This window comes from Tetrao urogallus (genome assembly GCF_951394365.1).
Source record: "Tetrao urogallus genome assembly, chromosome: 12".
Classification (NCBI taxonomy): domain Eukaryota; kingdom Metazoa; phylum Chordata; class Aves; order Galliformes; family Phasianidae; genus Tetrao; species Tetrao urogallus.
The window spans coordinates 16,211,550-16,234,082 of record NC_136825.1 but is presented as its reverse complement, the minus strand read 5'-3'; the positions used below and the strand labels follow the sequence as shown (position 1 = coordinate 16,234,082).

General features: G+C 42.3%; 1 protein-coding gene across 1 annotated transcript in view; it reads right to left on the bottom strand.

The window, feature by feature from the left end:
* SLC6A2 (solute carrier family 6 member 2) overlaps positions 1–21,807 on the bottom strand; it is a gene marked incomplete at both ends in the record, with an annotated part of 58,712 nt that extends 36,905 nt beyond the window's left edge. The window contains 3 exons of the mRNA XM_079541594.1: positions 691–822; positions 19,736–20,033; positions 21,778–21,807. Of these exons, the coding sequence (XP_079397720.1) occupies positions 691–822; positions 19,736–20,033; positions 21,778–21,807 (460 nt within the window). The remainder of the gene's footprint in view (positions 1–690; positions 823–19,735; positions 20,034–21,777) is intronic.
* Positions 21,808–22,533: the final 726 nt, after the last annotated feature.

The following is a 22,533-nucleotide window of genomic DNA, read 5'->3' as shown; positions in this document are numbered from 1 at the left end:
TCCAAGTTCCGGATCTGCCGAGTTTGGATTGCCACTGTTAAGCTCTTCAGCTTTTGTCATGGGATGAACATGATCTGAATTTTAAGCTTCTAGGATCAGTCAGGCTTGAGTGGTTTCATTTCAGTGATTTCTGATAGCTCTGTGTCAAAAAGACTTTACATTGGGTAGCTCATGATTTTTGCTGGTAAGCAATGGTAAAGAAAATTCTTGAGGCTCCTTAAGAAGTGTTTCTTTCATCCAGAAACACCACTTTAGACAGCCCCTCAGTGCCCCCAGCAGCTAACCCCAGCTATTTCTTGCTTGCGTGTTGCAGAGAGGGACAGGGCTGAACTGACATGGATGAGGTTTGATATTTCTAATCTTTTGCATCTCCAGCCCCTCCTTCCACCCAGAAAAACCCAACTCCCCCCATCCCCAGCGTACAGCCAAAAGGGGGGCAAAGTTGAACTGTTCCTTCTGCTTATTGCTCTCTGCTGCACTCCTGAGCAATAGCCTGCAAGATGATTTCTGTGTGCGGCTTTTTTCATTTTCTGCTTCACCCACAGTAACAAAAAGGCTTCTGACTTCAAGAGTTAGAGAAAGGTCAGCAAATATCATGCTGTCTGTGAAAAGACAAGACCTTTCCTTTGTTTGTGGTTGCAGGTGTTGGCACCCTCACTGTGCTTTCCAAGGGAGCAGAGGGACGCTTACCTTTGAACACTGGGCAGATCTTCCACACAGTGGCAGCTCCTTCTCGGTTGTACTGTCCCAGTGCCAATTCCATATAGAACAGGGGCATTCCAGCAATAATTAGGAAGAGGATGTAGGGAATAAGAAAAGCACCTGAAAATAGAATAATTAGACGTTGTAGTCTATATTTTGATTACATTTTACTTTATTGCTAGCTAACTGGCTAAAGACAAAGCTACTGCTTTTGGGAACTAGAAAGGAAAAAAGATTCTTCCTAGAAAGAAGAATCTTTGTTCTCTTGTCTGTCTGAAAATTTCTTAGTTGTTTTATATGATCCAAGTCAAAGAAAGAAGACTCCCCCAAAAGACGTGGCTATACGTGATGGTATGAATCATCAGTTATAGTTGGTGTTGTACTTAATAACTGGATACTCACTCAGTTTTCTGCTTTGTGGTGGCTCTAAAGTGCAGTTTTCATTTCATTGCATAGCTTGCTTCGTTCTGAAGAGTTAAATTAATGTAAAATATCTGTATTAAAAAAAAATGACTGGATTGTTGTGATAAATAAGAAACTGAGAGAATTGCTAAGTATGCAGAATGATGGACTGGTCTCCTTAGGAGTAACCGACTTAAAAGAAAATAGATTGCGACAAACCTGCTTAAAATTGTTCAGCAAAAGAAAAAGTAATGGAACAGCAACTTCTGTCTTTCCCAACAGCAAGGAGTTGGAGTCTGTGCAAACCTTTAAGGCCTGTTGTACTGGCTTATTCACTTGAAAGCTTTGCTTGCAAAAGAAAATAAGTGCTCTGCTTCTAAATACGTAAACTTTCAGAAGGCACGTGCAGTCTATAAAAGCTAAAGATATTACTGAAGCTACCTACAGCAAGCCAGTAAGCAGCATGAATTTTGTTGTTGTTCCTTTATGTCTGCTTTTCATGGCTATTTCTAGAGTGAGCTGGCTAGCATAACTGCTCAGAGAGAGAAATGAAAGGACAGAATAATGCAAAGCCAAGCCCTGTTCCCTTACTCTTACTACAGTCTACCTCTAGGAAGTAATGTGCTATAATGTAATGGTAAGGGCAATGTATTCAGCATTCAGTCCAAAATTTGGGGATTATAAAGCTGAAATTTGGTAGTGAAACAGGACCAAGGTGTAGCACCAGAAATAAAGAGTAGCTTAGGGTGTTGCAAATTTATCTGAACAGCTGAAATACAAGAATTGCTCCGAAAGTAATGCCCCTATTTTATTACGATGGCCCACAACATCAGAGGTGGCATGGCTGTGGAGGTTGAATCTTCTCATCAATATTCTGTTACATTTTGTTGCCATGAAACAGATGGCAGCTGAGGGGCAGCCTGACCAAATGGCATGGAAGCGCATAGAAAGAAAAGGCGTGTTGTTGAATTCCTCCATGGACAAAAAATGGCACCCACTGACATTTATTGACATTTGCTGGATGTTGACCAACCAGTGGATGTGAACACAGTGAGGCAAGGAGTGGTTTGTTTCAGCAGTGATGACAGTGGTCATCTCAACTGGTGCAGATTTTTATGGGTGCAGCATACAGGCGCTTGTTCATTGCTGGCAAAAAATGCACAGCTAGTGGTGGTGACTGAATTGAAAAATAGTGTTTTGCAGCTGAGAATGTGCTCTATTATACTGTATTGCTGTGCTCTTTGCAACTGTTGTAGTTTCTATGGAAATGAATTGGAGGCATTACTTTTGGAGCAATCTACATACATTGGTTTTCTCATATTAGGAGGCATGATTCTTCTCTTTCATGTTTCTAAAGAGCGTACTGCAACTGCAGCCTATAATCACAGGAGCTACTCAGTACAAATGATGCATACTTTAATAATATTTCAGTGGAATTCATAAGCCTTCCAGTGCTGTACTGTTTGGACTACAATTTATTTATCTATTCTAGAGGAAAAATATTTGCGTTTCTACATACTTGATATCCTGTTGTTCAGTGTTGAAGCACGCTCAACTAATTCAATCTGGGAGAGTTCATATTGTTTTCGCTAGTAGCAATATCTACAGAAATAATTTGAGGTGGATTTCCATTCGTAGGTCTTGGAAGTGACAGCTTTTCAAGTGCCACACTTATCTTGCTTCAACACTACTACAGCATACAGATCTGACTCACAAACCTTGCATGCTGCCTTCGGCAGGTATTGGAGTTTGCGTGAGTGCAATTTGATTAACTATGTTAAGAGGCATGGAAAAAATTATGCCACAAATTGGATAGGGAAATATGTGTATGAAACAACTCTCCTGGAGATGTGTAGTGGACATAAATATTAATGGTAGTTTAAAATACGTGTTTTCTAAGTATGACTAATATTTTGATGAACTGTGAAGTGTACCATACTTATGCACACTTGCTTAAGCATCATATATTTGGCTGCAAATCATTTCAGGCTTTAGATAAATGAAGTTTTTCTTCTATTCCTTCCCTTCCCACCCCTCCTTCCCAAGGGATTAATAAAGCATGATGTCATTTTCTGCCAAAAGCAGTTATATGACATAGTAGAGTTTCATAGCTGGGGTTACTTTTCAGGTAATGAAGATGGTGTGTGAAGCATTTTGAAATAAATTAGAGATTAATAAGCACACAAAGTAGGGATGCTTATTCACGTTAAGTTGTCTCAAATGTTTTTGGAGACTTCTGGGCATTTCTTGTTTTGACTTTATGTAAAAGAATACCAAAAGTCACATACTTTTGTCAGTATCTTGGTATCTAGTCTTCTCACCCAAGGAAGAAAAGGCTCCACAGTGGGACTGGTTTGTGCACGGTACCCTGTGAAAGGCAGGGCCTTTTTGGAAAGGAGACCTCATAGCATCCTGTGAGTTTGTTGCTAACGCCCTAGAGATGAGGCAGGGGGCAAAATTCATCCAGCTGAGCCTCTTGCTGGGGTCTGCTGCTGTGAACTTGGGCACAGCAACATGCTTCTCTGAAGGAGTAGCAAATGCCTACTTGGTCTATAAAGCCAAACCATTAGGAAGGGTGACACAGTGCCAACTGTGTCCCTCCTGCCTGCGCCATGCAAACTACTGTGCTCCAATTGCATGAATGCAAAAGGCCGGCACGTTCCTATAGCCCTGTTAGCTGAACTCTCAGGGAGCGCACGGTTTGGCTAGCATTTCAGACTGGATGAGCAACTAGCCAAGATCTACCTACCTCAGAGCTAAGGGAATGTAAGTGTGGGACTGCTGCATTGGCAGCAACATCCTGATAGCGCTCAAGGGATTCCACTCCCTCACTGTGTGAGGGCATGGGACTGAGCACACAGCTGCAGCCCAGAAAGCATTAATGGTCTCAGCAATCCCTAATGGTTCCCACTTTCCCCTCCCAGCCAAAAATCTGGAGTAATTAACATTTGTAACCTAGCCTTGGCTTGACTTGCTACTGAGTCACGTGTAGCTCAAAGGCCACACGTTGCCCTTGGGCTGTTGCACATGTTGCTTTTCAGTGTTTATGGATTTCATGAGATTTGCGTACTTCCTTCCCTTATGGTACCGTAGTACACACAGAGTTAAGGAAGCCTTCTGTGTTTATGTGAAATAAGATGAGGTCAAACTCTACTTCTACACGAACCACCTATTTGAAACTTCAAGTTGAAAGTCACACAGTGGTTTTTGTTGTTTTTGTTTTTAAAGAACTACAGTGTCTGATTAATGTGGGGCAAAATACAGGACAGGTTTTGCATTCCTATGTTGAGTGCCAAAACAGCCTTTTCGTTTTAGTCTAAGAGAGTCCACTCTGAATTTCTCCTCCCTCTGTTGCCCAACATTCACAGCATCCTTAGTGGGGAAGCAGAGAGGAAAACAGCCTCAAATAGTTCTCTCAATCCTATGAGAAGGACTCATTTCACTCTTGAATACCAGAAAGAATGCAGCAGTGAATTACTAATGCTTGAGAATGATCATTTAAACAATGACTGTTGTCCTAGAAGAATTTGCTGAAGCATGTACAAGAAGCTGGCTAGGACAGGGTTAGCTGAAATGATTTTGAAGTACTTCTGCTGGTCCATTATTAGCCTTCTGCCTTTGTTACCATGGATATTGTAGTCAAAACTTTAACTGGCAGGGGTGTCTGCTAAGCTAACAAACTTTGGGCAAGTATAGCAGTATGTTTTCAGATAGGAGTGTTGCCAGTATTTGTTCAAGAATAGAGTCTAAAAACAAAGATCTTCCAAAAGATGAATTGAAATACAAGCTAATCTCTGTACCTGATCTGTGCCTGATCAAACTGTGAGTAAAGAGTACTTGAAAAAATATCAGCAGCCAATTGACGCAGTAAATTTCCCTGGATAACAAGGAAAATGAGTGGAAACTCTACTACTGTAAGACTCTTGTGAATATAAAAGGAAATCCCCAACGCAGAGATTCTGAAATCTAGATTGTGTGAGATCAGCACAGATAGAAAAACTAAGTGGCTGGAAAGAGAGGTATTTCTGAGTACAGAAATCCTAATTCTGGGTCTTTAAGCTTGTTACTGGCTTGCCAGCACAGACATAGAGAGTATCTCTGGGGAGGTCAGTTTGCAGCAAGCCGTATTTGTTGGAGTCTAAGTAGAAAGGAGCAGGTGGGTAGACCCAACCTTTACTGCCCAGGGGGTAAAAACAGTAAGGGTTTGCATGGTACAGCAAAGAGAAGTCAGAGATGCAAAGGAGCACGATGTAGCCTCAGTGCCAAAGCCAAGATGATTTTAACAGCAGCTAGATGATGATGTTGAACAGAGGTAGATTATGGTAGTCAAAAATAACATTTTTCTGCGAAACAGATTGAACGGCATACTATAAAAACTTCACAGCACTTTGCTTATATAAAATCTTCCAAGTAGGCAGCCTTTTTTATGGAAAGCATTTCTGAACCAGAAAAGCAGTGGAGCAGTGGAGCTATACCATCTTGACTTACGTGTTTCTTTTGAAACCCTCGTATTTAGCTGCTCTAACAAATTGCTAGATTTGAACCTATCTATATTTCATCTCTCACTCTGGGGAAGAGCCTCCAGGTTTTTTTTTGTCCAATTTTAATAGTGTTCCTTTTGCTCAAAACAAATAGTTTCCAGAAATGGTTCAGTGCTGTACACAGGCTGATGTCAAACTGAAGCCTTTATTTATGTATGTATGTATTTATTTATTTATTCTACCTATTTATTTATGTACTTACTATCTTGAGCTGTTAACCTGCTGCTTAGAAGTCATTTGAAGAGACTTGAAGTGTAGTCTGTTTATAAGCTTGTTACTTGTATGTAAAAGAATGGGTTACTCTTCTGTGCAAACCCAATAATCTCTTCACCTTTCTGCTATGAGAATAATGAACTAAAGAAACTCATTAGTAGCTACTTTGAACAAATTAATGAGAGTTAAATACACCCAGCTGCTCAGAGCAGCATGATTCATTCATAAATCACACCCAAGTCATTGGCTAAGGTCCCCTTTGTATAAATTAATGAAATGGTCATATTTACAGCAGTGTGTAGTTTAGAGATAATCGTAGAACCTCAGAAGAACAGAACTCTGACCTGTGTTCTTTGGAAGGAAACTAAAGAATAAAACCCACCATGTTTCTTTAGACAATACAGGTAAGGTTAGTCTAAGATGCCCAGCATGGCAGTGGGAATTCTGGAGCTCTGTCAGCATTTCTGCTGCTGACCTTCACTGCTGCAAGCTTAGGAAATGAATTAAGCCATTCCCATCTTCTGCCATTCTTGTGACTGCGTGAAGTCTAACAAGCTGAGGTGAGGTGGCAGTGAGAGCATTTGTTTCACCGTTATCCAACCTTGTAGCAGGTTTGCTATTGTAGCTGACCCCTTTGTTTATAAATACATGAACTGGCATCCGCTTGGGTTTTGACAGTTTGGTAAGTAAATGACCTGGAGATTGTATGAACATGAAGGTCTAGTGGCTGACATTCCTGCCCGAATCCATCTTGTTCATTTTGTGCTTTTTTCTTTTTTATCTCGCTGGGAGAAGAAGTGAGCTGGAATGTGGAGACAGCTTGTAGACTGTTTTGTTATGAGATTTATGAAATCTCTATTACTAATGTGCAACAAGACAGGGTTTGTGAGGTGTGATGGTGTCCTTTACAGAGCAGCTGACCCTGTTGAGAACAAAGCAGCAAGCTTTGCAGTTAGCAAGCTGTTCTGGAGGTGCTGGGTGGGAGAAGTGAGCAGTACTGAGCCACTGGGTCAGGGTGCAGAGGCTCATCTGGGGAAGGGTGCTACTTTATAACAGACGTGCTTGGAAGCTTAAGAGTTGATAAATTAAGAAGGAAAAAATCTTTCTATCATTTCATTAGTTTTCCACTGTTGGCAGTTTTTTTTTTCCCCCCACCTTGCAATCATTAGATGTGACACGTGGATATATTCACCTGCAATTGAATCATATCAAAAAAACCACCCATGTAAGGTGTAGGCTGTACTTGAGATGTACGAAATCAAAGTGTTTGTCAAAATGTGCTCTGATTTACCAGTAGTAGAGCACGGTTGGCTGACAGTATTTTTCAGCAAAGATATCAGAAGCTATTTATGGTGGATCAAGATCAGCAAGTATTTCTGGATTCCAGCAGTGGAAAATCTTCAATAAACTAACTTCATCTGATAGCATTCTCTGAAATATGGTGTTTTAAAAATCATTTTCTGTAATGTACAGAATATAGCCATGTACACGAAAGGAGATATAACTTCATGGGATTCTCTTTTAAGCATAGGGAAGTCCTTGCTTGGTGCCAGTGAGATTTTGGCAACTACTGTTTTACTTCAGATACATTAGTCATAGTTTTCTCTCCCTTCTCAATGAACTTGTATGTTCATTGTTATTTGTTTTGTTTCAGCCAGTTGTAAACTCAAATGAATAATTTCAGTGTTCATGAACCTGTCTAATTTTGATGCCAGAAGAAATTGTTAGATACACAGGTTGCTCCAAAAGTAATGCCTCATATTTATTTTCACAGAAACTGCAACAGATGCAAAGAGCACAATAACACTGTGTGACAGGGCACATTCTCAGCTACAAAATGCTATTTTTTTTTCAACACAGTCACCTCTGCATTTTTGCCTGTGATGAACAGGAGCCTGCATGCATACTTGTAAAAATCTGCACCAGTGGAGGTGACCAGTGTCACCACTGCTGAAATGCACCACTCACTGCCTCACTGTGCTCACGTCCACTGGTTGGTCTCCATCTGTTCAGCAAACACTGATGAATGTCAATGGGTGCTATTTTTTCTGTACAGAGGAATTCAATGTCATGCCTTTTCTTCCTACGCGCTTCCATGTCAGGCACCATTCTGCCAGAGTGCGCCTCTGCTGCCACCTCTCTCATGGCAACAAAATGTAATGGGATATTAATGAGAAGGTTTAAGCTCTACTGCTCATTAGAGCTCTGGTATTAACCCAGGTGCACAGTGAAACAAGAAGTCTGAAATGCACTTTGTTCTGCGTGTGTAACAGTACAGTTAGGAGTTCCCAGCACAACATCAAATGGAGGGTGTTTCCTCTCAGACTGCTTGTCTTTTGCAGGTTGTCTTTAATTGTTAAACTTAAAAACAACCCACAAGTTGAGCACTCTCTGGAGAGGCCACAATACCCGTTTTAGGCATCATGAGATTCGTAACTGTGCCAAGGTGAAACAAATGCTTATGACATCTTAAATCAGCTCTAGGCAAGTGCCAGGCAGCTTTCAAGAGGATTAATGTACAAACTAATAGGGGGTAAATGCCTTGAAATTTGGCTACAGAAAAGTCAAGTATAAACATCCTGAGGTACTCTTAAAATTTGCTGTACGTTTAGTGATTAATCCAACCTTAAATTATAAGTCTAATTTTTTGGACACAGTGACCAAAGCTAAACATTCCTTTTCCTTCCAGGCTTCATTAGAGATTTATTCGTAACACTTTAATACTTTCTGTGCTATCTGAATTTTTACTAACTCTTATACAGCAAAAATCCTCTAAATTCTTCTTGTCAATAAAGGGTTGTGCTCTATCACAGAAGTATGGGGCAGTTGTACATTCCTACCTGTATGAAATCTGGTCAATCAGAGCTTTACTCTCAGTCATTATAAATGAAGCCTTCGGGATCAGTGGTTTTTCTCATGCCTCTACAGGAAGCAAAATGTAATCCTACTCTAAACTATTTATAATGCATATTTATACAAGGCTTGAAAGTAGAAAATGAACACAGTTCCATAAGGAACGAAGTAATTCTCCATGGACTATTTTCCTCAGCAGCAGAGCAAATGTTTCCCCTAATTGAAGCAGTCCAGCATGTGCTCCATCACTGCCGTTGTGTGTGGGACCTCCAAGCTGAAATGCTGGAAGAGAATGTGAGCCTTGCCCTTTGCAGCTTGCAATCGGGTCGTTTTGTTCACCACAAACACAGAACTTACAGGAGGTTAGTTAGTGTGGCAAAACTTGGTGACTCCTGATGGTTCGCACAGCTGTAGTTTTTCCTAGCTAAGCAGCTTTTGAGGACATAACACCTCACGATTGTTAAATAAAATTTAGCAGGAAAAAAGTAGGTGATCTTGAAGATGTCCAAGTTCCTTAAGTTAGGATTAAAGATGGTGATTTTGTCAGTAGCCTCCATATGAGTAGCGAAGGATTACACTGCAATTTAGGAAAAGTCTGATCACTGTTTTCTGTTGCTTTACTTTAGGAATGAGTGAAGGAAGAGACTAACTGGTGACAGTTCTATTCCTAAAGCTGGTAATTCAGAAATTTACAAACCATGTATTAAGCCCCAGAATAATTGAAAGTGTCTTAAAATGTAAGATCTTCTAGTCCAGTGCTTTTATTTGCCTCCTGGTTTTTGAAGTCTTGTTCTCGCTTTCTGTTTTCCCAGCTCTTCTCTTTAGCCCTGACAGCCAGAAAAAGATTCTTGCCTAATCATTTGTCTCTATGAAACAGAATAGAACACACTTCTTAAAATAGTACATTTTTATAGCTTGAGCCCTACATAGGAGAATGTTGAGGTCATTATCTAACTCTCACAGAATAAATTCGTTTTGTGTAATAATGAACATCATCTATGTAAGTCCTGGCATTTTGTTTATTGGCTGAAGCTCTGAACTGTTGCACCAAGTGCAGATCAGTTACTAGTCAGTGGAAGTCTTCTATATCAGTTTAGTCTGAATAGTTTTTTATTACTTTCCTCTGTTTTTCTTCTCGCAAATTCTTAGTCTGGAAATTCTGTCTACTTAGGAGCCCTTAAGAGAGAGACGTCTGTTATTTGGGTTGAAATCCTGGCTCTGGTGACGTCAATGGAAAAAAAACACCCATTGACTTCAGCTGGGTCAGGATTTCTCCCTTGTGGTTTATGAATCTATTGATTTTAACTAAGGCTGTGTAGAGCTATTAGAAAATGAAGGACGAATTACAGAAAGGGAGCAAATGATCAAACTCTTCCCCCAAATAAAATCCCTTAATATCACCAGTCTTGCCAAAACCTGCTTCGTGATCTCACAGACACATCTGCACACCCCAATATGAGCTATTCCTTTGTTATAAAGCTAACATATAAGATGCCATGTGCATATTTAAGCCCTTCTTAGAAGGGGGCACAAATATTTGAGCTTTAGAGGCAGACCAGGATACCCCTTGGTGCAAATTACATATCACTGAATGCTGCCGCTCCTGTTAACTTCCTACTAAAGGAAAGGAGTAGGGAAATCAAAGAAGGGTCTGCCTGGGAGCAGTCATTGCTGACACTATGAGAAAGTCATGAGCCATATTGTTAGGTCCTCCAGTCATTTTTCCTCCAATATGCATACTAGATAGCTTTTAGATTATCAGATTAGGATCTACTTAGATCTATAAGGATCTACTGCTCCATCTTGTGGTCCAGAGAAAGTTTGTCTGTTACACTGCTATGTAGAGCAGTGTGTCAGAGTAAGTCCAGCCTTTCCTCTTTTTTTTTTTTTTTTAAATTAATTAATTTTCTTTTTCTTTTTTAAAATAAGCTGGAATTTGACATAAGTTTCATACTTTTCCTCAAGAGATGCAGATCTTAAGGGAAAGTACTGTGTTGACATCCTTGGCATGCTTCAGGACGGACCCTGCAAGGGGAGTTTGACTGCTGAAAAGGGAGGAGAAACAAAAGTTAAAGCAGTGAAGAGTGCTACCTGGTACACCTGGAGCAAAAAATTAGGTACACAGTGCTTGGCTGCTTTTTTTAGTGCATACATTAGACCCCTGGGAGCAGCCTGTTTGTAAGGTCAGGGAAGCAATAAGGCTTCCAATGCAAGCAATTCTTGCATGCTGCTGAGGAGCCAGAAAACCCTCTGCTTGTTTTCCCACCATTCTGCAGCCTTCAGTAAAGAGGAATGCCATGCAGTCACCCGGCTACAATCCTTCCTGTACATAATACCACAGAAACTGTTTCTCAAACTAGCAGGAGGGCTGTAGCAAGGCATGGCTTGTTGCTCACTCTGTCACTAATTGTAGTGCTTGGAGCTTGTGCAATAGTTTTCTCAAGCTCTGAAAGAGTAATATGCTTTCACTGCTGAAATCATAACTCCTGTGTGCCTCAGTGGGGTTGGATCAAACCATCTTTGCTCTTCTGGTCCTGCACATTTATGCTGGTGTAACTTGCATCTTCTAGGGAAGCAGTTAATGACAAAGCAAATCAAGAAAGGCTTCATGTTTGAGTACTCTAGCAGCAGTCTGATAGTGCTGGAGACTATTTCAGACACTTAAATTTGCATTTATTCTTAGACAACAGTAATAGCCAAATAATAGCAACCAGTTAATGTCTGTGTAAATAGTGCAGCTTCTGCAGTTATTTGTGCCTTTGGAAGTGAGTGGTTGTGCTCAAAGCCTTAAACAAAGAGCAGGAGCACTGTAAAAATTACCATCTTCTATAAAAAGTCTTACAATATAATAAGGGCAGCCTGTTTTACTGCATACCAGCAATCAGAACACTAGTCACAAAAATCATTTATGGACTGGCAAAAGACAACTGCCTGCCCAATTCCTGTCCTGTGTTTTATTTATGAACGTGTTATCATGGAGCTCTGTGCGCTGGAAACTTGCCGGTGTGCTTTGGATGAATATGGGTGTAAAGAAATACGTGGCTTACAGAGACAGTTCTCCCCACTGATGGTTTCTGTTGCTGTATGGCAGACCCTAGTTCTCAACCTTTGTCATGCTTCAGAGAGAGATTGCACAATGTTTAAACGCAGAATGGGGGAAAGGAGCAAGAGTGAGAATAAAACAAAGGATTCCCTTGATTAGTAGTTAGTTTTTTTCTATGGTCTTCACAAAGAATGTCACAATGCAGGCAACTTAACTGTTTCCTCTCCTTTGCTCCTACCTCCTTTCTCCTTGTTTATGAAATCAAAGTTTCAAAATCTTATAAGGCTGAAATGAAGTGCACTGAATCTAAGCTGAGATGCTGAATTGTACTGCTGTTCTCTCTCCAGGGCTTCCGTGAAATCAGGGCTGTTTCACCATTACTTGGGGTGTGGGCACTTTTGCTGCTGGTTCCCCAGAGAGCTCAGATGTTCATCTTTGGGAAGTCAAGTTCTGATGGGCAATAAAGCCTTTCCTTGGAAACTATTCTCACTCGGGCACCAGTGCATAAGATCTACACAATTAAGCTTAAATCCTGCTATGGCAGGTCCAAGATGTCACAAAGGCAGTGAAAAGGAAAGGGAAGATTAAGGAGTTGTAGTTGGAAGAGAGAATAATAGGTTGCCAAGATATGGCTCAAATGGCTTGAGGAAGAGAAATTGAATTGAAATCAGCTCATTACTAAATGAAGAAATAATCAGTGAGAGAATCCTGGAATCTTTACATCAACTTCACTGAAAGCAGATTGGGGTGAGGGAGTTGGCCCAAATACAAGTTATTTCAACTTTAATAATAACATTTTCTTGTCGTCACATTAGGAGGCAAGAAGTGAAGAGTTAGTTGCAAATTAATCACAACTGATCCTTTTTTCAGTGCAAGATTCCCTGAAACCCAGTAGCATGGTTTTGTGTGTTCTATGGGAAGAATATATACAGTGCCAATGGGAAGTACAAAGAGAGAGGTAGGAGTAAAAGATCTCAGACTGTTACTACAAAGACTTCGTATAAACTTGTCTCCTGCCTCCTAAATTACAGTGTTTTAATATAAATATCTCTAAGTATGGAATGTATTTAGTTGTGCTTTATTATTTTGTAACATAGCTGAGAGCAATTAGCTACAATATCATCTAGTAATTACAGTATATGTAAATGCTATAGAGTCTACAGTACAAACACAGCCACACATAGCTGTTTTATCATTTGGTGAATGCGGGACAAAGGCTTTAGAACTGAGCACAGCTGATGAGACTCCCACTGTACACAGCAGAAATTTAGGCAGTGAGCTTTGATGTTGCTGCTTAAGCTGCTCTGAATTCTGTAAACCATTTGTTTCCATTTTAATTCACAGCAAGAGGCTCAGTAATTTGTGGACTGCTTTTAATCATAACTTCCCTCGTAGGAAATTTAAACACTTGCCAGAACTGTATGCTCCCTCTCATCTTACATTTAAGTAGCTCTATTAGTTTTCTATTTCACATTGGTTTAAGTATGGAAATGAAAGTATTCATCTTTTGAAAAAACCACCTTTAGGCTGCTGTATTCACACATGCACTGAATTGACAGAGAGGTTTGTGCTATTTTGCCAAAAGGTGAAAGAGAAATTCTGCCCCTAAATCATCCATGCCACATCTCGGCCTCCTTACAGATGCTTTATTTCTTTAATAAAGAAGGGCTGTTGGCTGCAACACTCCTGAAATGGCCTTTCTGTTCTCCTTTGCTTCTAGCAAATTTAATAAAGAGCTTAAAAAGATGTCAGGGAGAAAACAGACTAGAAAAAGATGAAGATTAGATACCCGCTGTGTTAGCTTCAGTGAGTGTCCTAAAGCTGAGATCCCTGGCCAAATTAAGAAACTCCTGGATCTGTAGTAAAGGATCCTAACTCAACTCTCATTACTAACTTGTAGAAGGGGATGCCTGTCCTGTGGGAAGGGCTTTCTAGGGCTATGCCTGGCTTCTTCACGTAACTTAGAAGGGCGTAAAGAAATGGATGGGGAAAAACACTTTAAGCAGTGATTTTATGTTTCCAAACAGTGGGACTAAGATAGCAGTTCGCTACTCGATATCTTTCCTTCCTCTTAGTTCAGAATAAAATGATGCTGAGCAGTAATCAAAAAATATGTTCGTTCTTTGCAGTGAGAAAGAGGCATGCTTGCTTTTGTTGGAAAAACAGCTCATTTGGGTCACACCAGCTTCTTTTACTGTCTTGGAGGAGCAAAGCTGGAACACCACTTTGAGCAGAGCATCTTGAATCGGTTCTGAATGCTTGTCCTGCACTGAACGCAGGATGGTCCTCTTATGTTGCAACCTCTATCTGTTTACCATGTATCTTCTCCAGAACCTTTGTAAAATTGTCATGCTAAGGGTCATTAGAATTGTTCAGGGACAGATAACTTCTCTGTTTCATAAGGTATTTAGCTGGGGGCCCATATATTGTACTACTTCATGGTATTCTGAGTCTAACAGAAACTACAATTTCAGAATTGATGAAAGATTTGGGTCAAAAATACTCCGTTTGTCCTTGTCAAGTATTCAGGATGTTTCATACATAGTAGGTATAAAATATACTCAGGGCTTATAACCCTGGAGAAATTACAGTTCTGAAGAGTTATTTTGTGGAGCCAGCGAGACTGATGGGCAAGGGGAGGAGAACAGGGAATTTCAGAGCAGTAGCTGGCATGTGCACTACAGTGCTGGTGAGCCTTGCGGAAGCTATGCTACATATAAACCAGCTGATTAATAGCTGTCAAAGAGAAGAAAGAGGAGTGATGAAGTCATGTGGGAAAAGGAGGAGAGCAGCTGTGAGCTGGCCATTGAATCCAGGAAGAAGGGGATGTCAACATGGCATAGCTGAGATTGTTCCAAATGTCACGTGAAGTCCTGGAGCACAAAGCTCATGGCCACTGTAGGGATGTCAGTGTAACAGTTTGACCTGTCTGAGGTCACTGGTTTGATAGTGGGAATTGAAAGCCTGTATTAGGAAACTAAAATCACTTGATTTGCATCCATGCTTTGATTGATTAATGAGTCAAACTCTTGGCATAGTCTTTGTAATGAGGTTGCTTCAAAGTTGATTTATCATCATCATCAGTGCTATTTTGGAATGTAAACACTGATATTGAGACAAAGGTCAACCACCTTTGGAAGTTAAAGTGCCAGATTGTATTCTTACTCATATTAATGATTAAATTTGCTGGCAAACACTTGGGTGCAGTGCCTGGTAGAAAAGCAAGCTTGCAGGTCAGCATCAGATCTTGTTTTTTGTGATATGATGCACTAGCCTTATTTATAATAGAGAATATTTGGTTGCATATTGTCTTTGGTACCTACACTGTGGATTGCAAAATCCTGCATAAGAGCCTGTGGAAGTATGAATAAGAAATGAAGCATTATGATAAGCTGTAAGATTCTTCTGTTCTAAAAGGTATTGACTGCTGGTGAGCTGTACTGTGAAGCAAATGATTTCTTATGTGATCTATGAACACTTAAGAAAATAATATCTCAGAGGAGATTAAAAGTGTATGTTATGATAGCTAAAGAGCTGTTAAAATATTTATCTGCTGCTGTTTGTTATCTGCTGCTGTTTGTAAATTCATGAAAAGCTTAATCTAATTGTTATGATACAGTAAGTCTCAGGTCACTAATCCAACAATTAGTAGCCTGAGCGTAACTGACCATGCAAATACTTTGACTCACAAAAAGGAGTATTTAATGTTGGTAAATCCTTTTTCCACAAATTTCAGTGGGAAATAGTAACATTTCCAAAGATTATGCAGGAAAATTAAATAAAAATGTTAATATTAATTGTATCTGGTACAGAGTCGACAATAGCTTGGTTACCTAAGGCTGAGCATCGCCTTCCCCCACAGGGAACACATCTGTTAATCATGCTAGGCATTACTCAACTTCAGTTGGCATCAGCAACATTTTAGGTGTAATCGAAATTATCATGACAAATCTTTCCCTAAATTGACAAGGCTCTACTTTTGACACCACTCATTACTTCAGCACAGCCTCGTACTGATCTGAGGAATGCTTAAGAGGTTGGACATGTTAGGAAATCTTTTAAGAAACAAACAAACACCATCACCACCAAAGGGGTTCTTGCCAGACATGAGTTATAATGAGCTCAGAGCACTTGTGAGAACAGCCAGTAGGGACAGCCATAGTTGATGATTTCTCCAGTGACATACTGTGCTGATTTTGGACTCTGGGACTGCACAAAAAGCATTTGTCTTGCTGCAAACAGTGCTTCTCCTTTGTGTTGTGATGAGTAGCTGAGCAGTGTTTATTGATCACCAAGCTGATAAGGCAACATTTGAGAATTCTGCCCTTTCTGGAGTGTCACCTTATCTGCAGCTTGCTAATGTACCATCCCTGTTATTTTATAAAGTAGTTTAGCACACAGAGTGGGCACTCCTGCTTCCTAGTAGTCAGTGAGGACAAGATCTCATCCAAACTGTTCAGAATAAACTGTCCTGAAAGTTTTCTGACCCCAGTTTCATGTTATAACACAGCCACTGGGTCTGCCCAAATGAGCAGGCAGCTCGTATTGAAGCAGGTAACTGACAAATACTCCAGCTGTTTCAGTCCTACTTAATGTGGGATTATTTTGTTTAATAGCTGAAGACTGTTTCCAAAAGCCACAGTCATCAGAAAGGTTACATTCTGCCATCTATCTTTGTACTGAAGTCCCATTGGGGTATCTCAGCAGGCTACTCCCAAAACACAGATGTTTCTGGCTATTCATTCAGCATTTTAGTGCTGCTGGATACCTCTAGCTTTTTATTACTGGGAGCTTCTTAAAATGTAAATAGTTGTGTTTTTTTCTTTCTGAAATCACCAGTGCTGTCTCCAAAGTAACATAACAGTAGAAATGACTACATAGGTACCTCTGGGCGGTGCGTGCTCTGTGTCAGTAGAACTCACTGAAAATTAACAGGACTTTTGTCTGCGTGGAACTTCAACCTGAAAGCCTCTATGTCTAGTTTTTAATCAGGAAACTTCCCCGGACTTCACCAAAGAAAGAAACTCGAGGATTTGGCGAGTAAGAAGTGGATATATGTGCGTATGTGTCTCCCTCGTTGAAAATTCAACTTTGAGGGAACACGGTGTGTATTTATACTCTTCAAGGTCCTGGAAGTTTTCAGGGTTTATGAAGAACAACCTATTTTTACGAGCATGGAAAGGCCCTTAACTGTGACCACTGGCATCTTAAATTAGTCATAGCTGGTCTCAGGAACATCATAGTCCATGTCAGCCATGTCATTTTTGTCAAACGTGGAGGGAAATGCCTTTTTCTGCCACTTCCATGTCCTTAAACATTCCCATTTAACATTTGTAAGCTGCTGTAGAACTTATATGGGTGTAGATTTTGAAAGGATAGCAATTTTTTTCCCATCTAGATGGCACAAGATACGCTGAAAACAAAGGCGTTAAAATATCTTAGTGGCTTAGGGCTTGTGGCAGTGAAAGATACTTCCTTTTCACTGCCTTTTTTGCATCAGTCTGAAGACACTCAAGTTTGTAACCACTCAGTTCACTCAGCAGCCTAGCAAAAATACTAAGGCAGTGTAATTAGTGCCTTTATTTTTATTACATCTTCTTTATGGATATGTAACCCACTGGATTCTTTTTGAGGTAGCTAAGCTTGCTGTGGTGCTAACAGGGTTCCCTCCTGCAGCAGCATGGGAAAAAACACATTTAAAAGATATCAATGAGTGTAGGACTGGAAGGATAGAACTGAAACCCAACAATATCTCAGATCTCTGCTCTCTGCCTCTTGTTCTTCTTTGCTCTTGTAGGAAAATTTACCCATAGAGCTAACAAGCCACCAGCCCCGGTGTGACAGAGATGAGGGACTAAGCTGATGCGAAACTCAGTAAGGCACTTTTAGAGGCTGAATCTCCTACAGGATTTTCTGCTAAATGAAACTGATGTGTATGTCCACCGTGGAGGCAACAGATGGAATTCTTGTTTTTAAGATGCCATAAAGACAACTGTTGTAAAAAGGAGGATGAGATGGAGCCATTCACAAGTCACAGCCAGTATCTGTATTTCCTACTGCTCGGCTCAAGATCTGTCCTGGAAACTGTCATCATTGAATACTATTAGCTGATACAGTGGTAGCCACGGGCTATCAAACAGCATAGAAAAAGAAAAAAAACAATCTCAGGACGATTAAACTTCATTAAACCAAACACAATCAAACCATGAAGTATTAGTTTGTCCTCACATCAGCCAAAGCTGATGTATCTTCATGCATCTTTCCTTCTGAATTGTTGATTTTTGATCATGATGACTATCTCATCTTTCATTTTATGGTAAAACAGGTCTTTTCAAGTGCCAGTAAAGAGTGTTGTGATAAACATATGTTCAAGAATGACACCCTGCATGTTGATTGAGATGCTTCCTACAGCTGTTTGTGTTTATGATATCAGCAACCGGTTTTCAATCGTTCCATAGACTTTGATAGCAGAGGGCCCCCTTACCTTTGCTTGTAAAGGTTTTGATTCTGCTTTCACAGAAAGGAAGAACTGGTTCAAACTTTTCCCTGCCTCTTGTGACTGTGAAGTAGTTGGCTTTCTGTTCACTCCAGTTTGCAAGTTTTTAAATCAAAAGATGCTAAAGATGATGCAGGTGTCTCTGACTGAACTGACATAAGATAATGCATAAACACTAATCCAAAGGAGGTTGCAGGATGTTAGCTCCCGTGCCTGAAGTAGCTGCAAACTATAAAGGAAGCAGACTAAGAATAAAGGTGATAAAAGGTGACCCAAAGGATGATAGAAAGGAATTCAAACACTGTGGGTGTCCCTGTGTGCAATGTGAGATAGGCAAACATTTCTCTTTCCCTAAACTTTGTAAGATTGAGATATAGGAGAGGTGAGTATGTATGGAGCCACCTGAGTGATGCTTCCACGACACCTGCAGCCTGCTGGTGTCACAAGGCACTGTACTGCTGCGGTGTGAACTGCTGGAATTAGTTGTGGACAATAATGAAATAGGGATAAAGTTTGTTTTTCAGTATTGACCATTTTCTGGGTAGTGAGCTGAGAGATCCTGTGACCCTGTTCTGAAGTTCTGGAGGAACCACATGGGAGAAAGTATTTCAGTACCAGCCCTTCCTACTAGCCTCTTAAATTCTGAGGATTCTCCCTTCCTGCATTCCTCCTTTTGTGGGCAACAAGTATTTTATGCTACAAGTGTGAACCCTTAGCCTTTATCACCAGGCAACCACATTAACAAGACATCCCTAACTATCTTACAGAGCGTGCCTTCATTCTAGCAGTTCTTCCATCTGTGTCATTCACCATTCACGCACACTCCTCCATCTGCTAGGCAGGGTCTGTTCTCCCTGTGTGAGATTTCAAAGCACCCAGGCACCTGCCTGGCTCGCAGATGGTGTTACTCCTTCACAGCGTGGAGGCATCACTGCCAACACAGCGACTTTCGGGGAGATGAAAGGGGCCGATGGAGTTAAGAGCTTCCTGAAGATGTGCCAGGACTCTGAGCTAACAGTAACTATTGTGTGTGATCTGTTTGTTGCTGTCAAACTGTGCAGGAGGTGAGGCTTTGTTTGTAACAAGTCTCCTACCTACTTTGGGGAAAAGACCCTCTCAACTGCAGCACGAGGGCAGAAATCCCGCTCTCCCGTTAAAACCACCCCAAAGAAACCTTTTTCTGATCCAGCGCTAACTTTTCTAGATGCTACTTCATACCACTCGAGTTTTTTTTCTCCCCTCGATACTATTTGTTGCCAACGAAAGAAGGCTGGCGCGGCAGCAGAAGGCAGCTACGCCCGTGCCCAAAACTAAGTTCAACTCCGAGGGAGGCGAGCGGTCCGTGCCCCGACGGAGCTTGGCGGAGCGGGATCGCGGGGAGAAGGGAGGAGCGGCGGCCCCTCTGCGGGCGCCTTACTGCAAATCCCCCCGCTTTTGGGTTTCGGGGCTGGGGGCCGGGGAGCGAGACCTCGCGAAGCGCCTTACCCCCTCCATTTTTGTAGCAGAGGTAGGGGAACCTCCAGACGTTGGCCAGGTCCACGGCGAAGCCGATGACGGAGAGAAGGAAGTCGATCTTCTTGCCCCACGTCTCCCTGTCCTGGGGGCCGTAGCGGGGCGCGGGGGCGGCGGGCAGGAGGTTGCTGCTGGTGTATTGCACGCCGTTGTGCTCCTTCACCAGGATCAGCTCCACGTCCTTCCGCGGGGGAGGCGGCCCCGGGCGCTCCGGCAAAGGGGCCACCACCGACACTTTGCGGTCGGGCTGGATCTGTTTGTTCATCCTCGCCTTAAACATCCAGAGAGAGCGAGCTTGAGGCGGGGGAGCGGGCGAGGCGGGGCGGGGAAGGGAAGGAGGGAAGCGCGCTGCCCGCTGCAGGCGGCTCCGCTCTCCAGCCCGCCGGTGTCAGCGCGGCAGGAGCGAGGCACGGCCGTAATAAGAGCCATGCAAATGAGGCGGGAGAAGGGGGGACCGGGGTGCCCCCAGGGAGCGGGGCTTCCCGCGCCCTTCCTCCGCGGGGGAGCGGCCGGCAGCCGGCGCACCTGGGGCCGCCCTGCCTTGCCCGGCCCGTCGGGCACCGAGCGCAGCCCGCCCCGCGCTGCCCAGCGGGGCTATCGGGGATCACATTCGGGCCCTGCCCTGCCCTGCTCGCGCGTCCACGGCCGGGCGGTCCGAAGTCGGCTGGCGGCAGGTGGAGCTGAACCGCACCGCTCACTGGCTGAGATGCGGGACGGAGGCAGCTCTCCCTGCGTGCTTGGGTTAGACGCTAGAATTTGGCTTTTGTGATCAGAACCCGAGGGGGTGTAGCATGAACGGCGGAGCTGGACGCTGCTCTTAGTCCCATGCCAAAACCGATCGATGCCCGACTTTTGCTTTCCTGGAAAGCACAGGTAGGGCTTGGTTATCAGGCTGCAGTATTTGTATAACATTATTTACTGTTCTTCTAAGTGGGACCCAGATCTTTTAGATGTAAAACGAGCAAACAATTAGCAAGCAGGTCAACAGCGGCTGCTGCCACAAGTGGTCTAAGTAAGTTGGCAAACAGGGCTTTTCAGGCCCACCTCATATTGCAGCCACGAGCTGTAGCTGTCCCTTCTGTGTCTGCTGGGCAAAAAAATTTGAGTACAAAAGCGGAAGAAACAGGCTGCTTCCCACCAGTGAGGTTAAATAACTTTCCTTCTGCTTCGAATCAATGAGAAATGGTCGGAGGCAGGACTGTCTGTGGTGCTACAGCCTACCACCCTTACTTGCTCTGCTAGGACTGATAATGCGTGTATAGGTACTGTTCAGTGAGTTCACAAATAATCTCAGGTTCTTAGAGTGTGAAAAAAATAGTCTCAATTGAGAGAGTTAAAGCTTGCAAGTTGGCATCTTCCCCTCATCTCTTTAGGCCGCTGACTGTGAAGATGCTGCTGAGGCAGCTATTGATGATTTAGGGATTTTATGCCTTACAAAAGCTCTTGGCATTACAGAAGGCATCATACTGGGTTTCTCATGATCCTTAACTGTGACTTGGTTCGCAAAGTCCTTGTCTGGAAAAAATACTTGAGCAGCATCTAGACTGTTACAGAGCAAATTCATGCTTAGAACACGTAGTTCGGATGCTCTCTTTCTGTTCCACAGTTTTCTACACTCTTCTCCAAATACATCACATGAAATTTTTTTCTCTGATCCTTTCGACACTTCATGCTACGCATGCCTGAAGCACTTTCCCCATGTGCAGTCCCTGCACAGTGCTCTGTGAGCTCTCAGGCTTTGTCCATGCCATGCTCAGACATCTTTACACCCGCGCACTGCACAGCTGCCTGCTCCTCACACCACCCATCACTCACAGCCACCTAATAACATAAAGCACTACATAAGCACCCATATTTCCATTTACATGCAGTGCTATTACATGTGCCCACCATCCCCTGCGTTTTCTTGAGCCTGCACCCATCTCATGCGGCAAATGAAGGATGAGCTGTTTCTGGGCATGAGGAGAGCGCCTGCTCCCAGCCAAGAGCCCCCAAGCCATCCTGCTGACACTCACCAGGTAGCACTGGGGATGTCTCTGGCCCATTCCTTGGTACTTGTATGCAGGGGCAGGTGATGAAAGGGGAATTCCTTCTTCTGGCTTCTGCCACTCCGGGTCTGCAGTCTCTCTGAGAGCCAAAGCTGTAGCTTGGCCAGTAAGGAGCTTTTTAAATCTTGTTCCTCTCTCTCCACGTGACTAATCTGCACAGACTTCCTACGCTAGGCAGCGGCACTCACATATTGCTTCTGGAAAAATAGGGCCTTGCTAAGGAACACCCTTTTCCCCACAGTGGTCTCAATTAGCTGAGCTTGATTATGATATCTATTGTGGGAGGAATCTAGAAAGCCCCCACTTATTTCCTAGGAGAACTAAATCACTGTGTGCATGCATATATAAAAATAAATATATATGTATCTGCCTTTAGTTTTTGCATGGAAAGTGTGTGCAATCTGGTTAATGTAATATTTGCTGCACCCTCAAGGTAAGAAAGTCCTCAATTGGATTTTATAAAAAAGTTGCTTAATCTTGAATCTGTCTGGATCTTGTTATGCCTAATGGAGCCTGACAGCAGGTAGAGTGGCAGTCAGGGAAGGGAATATTGTATTTAGAAATCTCAATGGAGACAGGCAAGATGGCATGCTGTTAGCAGTGTTCCACTTTTGACTGGAAAACAGGTGATATCTTACTTTAAAAAATAGTCAGGTATTGCTGGATTAGTCATTAATTATTTAAATGCATGTCTGTCATTCTCTTGGTAAGGTATAGGAGAAT